Consider the following 6,000-nt stretch of genomic DNA (forward strand, 5'->3'; position numbering starts at 1 on the left):
CTATCGCTATATTTATTTCTCTCTTCTCCAACACACACACATACAAACACACACACACACTCCCTAACTAACCTCACAGGTGCAAGTTATTACTAAATGATGCACTGCGCTGTGAATTGGATGCTTGTCTGCTGTAATCAGAATAGGTTCGCCAACCTGTGCTGTAGGTGATGGATGGAGGGGGCGTGGCCTTTTGATAGGAGATATATCACATTAAAGCAGGAGTAATGATGAAAAGCCTCTTCTTAAGGATCATATGCGGCAATGTGGAAAATTGTAAAATACTTTCATGTCTACTCTCATACAGGTAGTGAAAATATAGCAATTAGTTTAATTTGTGTGATGTTAGCATGCCTAATCCACTTATGGGAAAGCTTTCTCAAATCAATACATGAAACATACAGCTTAATGAATGTATGCACACCCACATACTTCTACTTTTAGACATGTCCCTTGAGTAATTTGTCGGTCAGTTACACCAAACATAACCATTAATCCTGACCTCTTTTCACTCCATACATATAAATTACCTCTTCAACTGGGCCACCATAGCATTCCTCACCAGTTATATCTTGCTTTGCTATGTGAGAGCTGAGATTCGGCAGTTCAAAGGCATTGCATGTAAGAAGTGAGAAAGGAGCAAGAGAGGAGAGAGAGGAAATAGGAGAGAGAGAGGAGAGTGAGAGGAGCGAGAAAGAGAGAAGAGCGAGAGAGGATCAAGAGAGGAGGGAGAGAGGAGAGAGTAAGGGAACAGGTAAGGAAAGTGGATTCTCAAAATCATTCTGTCGTTGGTTTCTCCAGTTATCGTTGACTGTGATAAGCTGGACTTGTCTTATCTTAAACCCCCCATAGGGCTAATGCTACATCCAACAAGGAGTGGGTTGAAATTAAATGGATTTTACCATGGAGCAGTTTTTGGGGTTCTGCAGTCTTTCCTTAGACTACACCATGCAGTTATTCTTCTTATCTGTCTCTCATCACTGTACTGTACGTCACGGAAGGTGGTGGCAGCTTAATTGGGGAGGGCAGGCTCGTGGTAATGGCTGGAGCAGAATAAGTGGAACGTTATCAAATACATCAAACACATGGTTTCCATGTGTCTGATGCCATTCAATTTGCTCCATTCCAGAATGATTATGAGCCGTCCTCCCCTCAGCAGCCTCCACTGCTGTACGTAGCTACCTTGGTTTCATTTGAGATATCATTCATTTTCACACATCTCTCTTTTGGACTATTTCTCCTAGTGGAGATTTCAGAGAATTGGGATACATTGCTTTTCTCTGGGTATGAAATAAGAAGGCCACTAACACAGATCAAGGTCTTTTCAAGGTTTCCAAAAGACATTCTCAAATTTGATGCATTGCAGCTGTACAGAAATACGGCATTCATACTGTGAACTTCTCTATGCGATTTGGAACCAACACTCACTTACGTTTCTCAAATGCAATATGTCAAAAAATACAAGAGCTACACAAGTGTAGCCTACAATTTCCTACACCCTGCTGTCTACGGCAACTGTCACTTGGCAATGGTTGCCTAGGACTGGTGGTGCAGCGGAACCCCGTCTCTACGCATGTTGACTGAGGGAAAAGCTGTTGCATTCGCCAAAACAATGAGTGATTACCCAAACAGGAAAGCAGCCTCCATTTCCTGTTGGAGGACCCATTAAAATTCTTTCAAATTCAATCAAGAAGAGAGGTGGAAAATTGAAAGAGGGATGAGATGGTGCAATTTCATTACTGCAATGATGGCATAGTAACACACAGCCACTGTAACTAGAAGCACCCACTTGCGGTAATTCATCTTCTCTCTGTCAGTGAAGATTATGAGAATTTAGCAGAGATCCAAAACTCTGCAGGAGCAAATAATGTCACTTTCTATCTCTGCATGTCTGTTTTTCTGTGAAATTATGTGTTACAGGATAGGGAATAGATTGTCAGATATGAGAGGTAATTTAAACAAACAAACTGTGTGGTGGACTGTTTGGCTATGCTGCTGTCACTGGGAATTGGCAACAGAGTGGACATATTGGATATATGCATGTGAGTATGCCACAATAACTTCTCATATTAAAAGAGACAGAGACAATTAGTACCACCTGCATGCACTTTAATACAAAATGGCCACCACACAATGCCACAGTAAAGCCAAAGTTGTCTGGCAAAGCAATTCTACAGGATTATATTCTATGTGATAGCTTTTTATAGATAGTAGTTTTGCCACTGGGAACCATTGTTGATGTGTTGAGATCACCTGGGGAAGTTTGAGAACAGATATCAGTAACAATCTGTTTGACAACTAAAGGCACGCTGGATTAATTTACCACCTTTCCTCCTACTGTAAAAACCTGCAGTATAGTTTCCTCCTGGGCACACACTGGTTGAATCAATGTTGTTTTCTTGTCATTTCAATGGAATTAGGTTGAACCAATGTGGAATAGACATTGAGTTGACATCTGTTCCAAGTAGGCTGTCGCCTTGTACCATTAAAGCTGTTGATTTTAAGGGAACATTGTATAACTTGATGCAGTCCTTATGTAAGATACTGTTAAGAGACCAAAGTCTGTAACAGATACAATTACCTTGAATTATCCCTATATTCCCCCATAGAAATATAATCAAGTGATTATCTGTCTATGATGTCCCAATTAGCAGTTGTCATCTCAGCACAAATTTTGTCTGGTCGATTAATACCAATTAGTAATTTGCTATGTTAACATCCAATTTGCGATATTGTAAAACCTGCATTAAAAAAATATGCAAATTTTCCCACCAGAGGTAATATGTTTCCATCAAAATGACTTGTTGCCGATAAAAAGTTGTGCATGATGACATCAATTACTTTTGCGTTTTTATGTACTGATAACAAACTAGACTGATTGTCTTATCACTACACATTTTGCGTTATAAAGAATGTCCCCACTCTGGTATTTGCATGTGCGCTCTTGCCAACAGTTCGCCGACAGTGCACAGATTCTGTCTGCGAGATTCCTATTACGGACAAAAGCAAGATTATTAAGCATCGAACATCATGTCAACAGAATAAGACCCTCGATATTTATTGGAAAGTTGCATCAAGCCCGTCACCGTGTACTTTCACCACCCTGTGAAGTTCATCATAACGTATTTCGACTGTAGACTAATAAAATGCATGCTTTCCGGAGTCGTATTAGTAGGACCACAACACATATCACCATATCATTGCGTGACTCCAAGTTTACTTCGATATGATGGTTATTATATAAATATTTGCGCATAATATTTGCGCATCATTAATTTTACAGACACAAAAAGATCCCACCTTGTCAAGCGTATTTTGTTTTGTAGACATTAGAAGGTGTACTGTTTCCGTCAGGCCTGTCGTGACATGTACTTTACTCACATTAAGAGGTTGGATGGAAACCTGGTTTATGAAAGAAAAAAAACACAGCCGACATAAAATACAGTGCTCAGCATTTCTACCAGCCAACGAAAGGGCTTTAATAATATTACTGTTAATCAAGGGTTGGTTGTAATCTAGCGTGCCTCAGACACAACCTTGCAGCTGACAGTAGACTCTCAGGGGATGGTGTGATAATGCAGAGTAATAACTATTAAGAGCCCACTAATCACTTGGCCACATGATAAGACTATTAATCTTACCGCCAATGAAGCTCAGTCCCGAGAGCTGTGATGGGCCTGCACTAGCCAGAGGAGAAATATTAAAACACTTTAACGCGGGAAGCAGATCACCTTAGCCCATAAAACACCCAGCACAAATCCATAGAAGTCAGAGGCCCGTCTGCGGTTTCCCGGTCCATGTTCAATACCTTTCCAACTCACGACGGACAGGATATATGACACACTTTCCACTAATTTTATATCACGAGCCAATATGTGAAAATGTGTTCAACGTTATGACAAATCATACGTTTTTCCCCCTACACTACAATAATCAACATATTTTACCTGAACAGATATCAGAATATGCATATGGCCATTTGCTTGTAATTACCTTGATACACTCAAATAATTTAACTGTACTATTTACCAACAATAGTTATACTATCTTGGTGCCTAGGTACATACTGTAGATACAAAACAGCTACAATAGTAGATTAATTGATTATGAAATAACCACAATAGCTACACAAGTAGGTGCCAAACTTAAACATTTAAGTTTTTCCCTCCTCTTCTCCTCGATGGTCATTTATTTACTTAACCTTAGTTTTGCAGTTCCTTTAATTCAATAAAGATTCCACTACTAGACTATCCTAGATGGGGTGAGAACTTTCCACATCTCTTTTCAAGGCTTTCCTTCCAGTGGTATTTACTTCACGACTTTAAACCCCACATGAGACTGAACGTGCTTTAGCAATTTGACAGTGGATATAACATTCAGCCTGCTTTGGTGTACTAACACGTTGGTAGGCAGTCTAATCTGTCCATCTAACTATTGATTCTCCCTATACCTAATCTGGACTACTTGTGGTCTGATTCTCCTATATATCTCTGAAGAGAGCACTGCTATGAGACTCACCTGTTTACCTGTAAACCGCCCCTACGTCAGGGTTTCCTAAACTTAGTCCTCGGGACTCCTTGGTTTTTGCCCTAGCACTACACAGCTGATTCAAATAATCAACTAATCATCAAGCTTGGAAAATTTGAATAAGCTGTGTAGTGTTAGGGCCTGAGGACTGAGTTTGGGAAGACTGCCCCATGTACAAGCCCTGCTATACAACTCACCGGTATATCTTGTAGCGGGTGGAGAAGCCCTGCCGGTTCCTCTCAACGAAGTCTGTGTACTCCTGTGAGTGGTGGAAGGGGCCCTTGTCGGACAGCAGCCAGTCCAGGGGCCCTCCGGGGCGGTCGTGGGGCAAGCTGGTCGAGATAGGGGCCCCGGCCCAGAGCCAGACCCAGCAGTGCAGGCTGACACTGAGGAAGCCCCATAGAGCCATCAGAGATTGAGGGAGCGAGGGAGGGAGGGGTGGAGGGAGGTAGGGGTGGAGGGAGGTAGGGAAGGAAGGGAGGGGTGGAGGGAGGTAGGGGTGGAGGGAGGAAGGAAGGGAGGGGTGGAGGGAGGTAGGGGAGGAGGGAGGAAGGAAGGGAGGGGTGGAGGGAGGTAGGGGTGGAGGGAGGAAGGAAGGGAGGGGTGGAGGGAGGGATTGAGGGAGGGATTGAGGGAGAGGGGGGAGTGGTGGAGGAATGGGATCAGTAGTGGAAGGGGTTCCTACACGCGAGCTCACTCCTCCTCTGGGATGACCGGGGAATCTGCATTCCCTCACATCCACTGGAGCACCTGGGAGAGAAAGACGTAAATATTTGTCACTTGAGAATGTACTGTTCTTATAATCATCAGACACCTTCATCTTTTAAGAGATCCTATACTGACAAGTAAAAAATGCCTTTGTATTTTACACGTCAAACAATCAGAACTCTGATCTCTTTAGCTCTTATGGAGTAAGTCACTAGTCATCTGTTTTGAGACTACACTTCTATTCCACCTCTAGTCCGAGCCTCCCATTACTCAACATCTCCCTCCTAAGTGTTGTCAATCTCTCCGCTGCAGCTGGGACCAAACCAGATGCTTGGTTTAAAAAAAATCCCATTACTGTATTCTGATGACAATCTGTCAAGTGAACTCAGCCATGTGACCATGTGTGTGGGAGGGTTTCAGAAATCATTATTCAAAACAATACCGCAAGACGCCGGGGGGTAGACGTGGGGGCAGGTGCTAGGAGATGTGTGAGATAGTGGGAGAAAGAGAGAGATGGAGAGAGAAAGATAGAGAGAGCGAGAGAGAGAGTGTGGGAGAAAGAAAGAGATGGAGAGGGAGAGACAGAGAGAGAGGGAAAGGGAGAGGGTGAGGTAGTCTGAGAGAGAAAGGAAGAAAGAGAGAAACAGAGGCATAGAGAGTATGGGAAAGAGGCAGATAGAGAGAGAGACAGCGAGAAAGAAAGGGAAAGGGTGAGGTAGTTTGAAAGTTAAAGGAAAAGAGAGCGAGACAGAGGTTAATGACTGA

The 6,000-nt window shown here is 42.8% G+C and overlaps 1 protein-coding gene across 1 annotated transcript in view; it reads right to left on the bottom strand.

Moving 5' to 3' along the window:
* Nucleotides 1-5,272, bottom strand: part of LOC139541349 (BMP/retinoic acid-inducible neural-specific protein 3-like) — a 53,778-nt gene extending 48,506 nt beyond the window's left edge. Inside the window, exon 1 of the mRNA XM_071345909.1 lies at nt 4,725-5,272. Coding sequence (XP_071202010.1) covers nt 4,725-4,936 — 212 coding nt within the window. The 5' untranslated portion in view covers nt 4,937-5,272. The remainder of the gene's footprint in view (nt 1-4,724) is intronic.
* Between the last annotated feature and the right edge of the window lie 728 nt (nt 5,273-6,000).

Source organism: Salvelinus alpinus, chromosome 16, assembly GCF_045679555.1.
Source record: "Salvelinus alpinus chromosome 16, SLU_Salpinus.1, whole genome shotgun sequence".
Taxonomy (NCBI): Eukaryota; Metazoa; Chordata; class Actinopteri; order Salmoniformes; family Salmonidae; genus Salvelinus; species Salvelinus alpinus.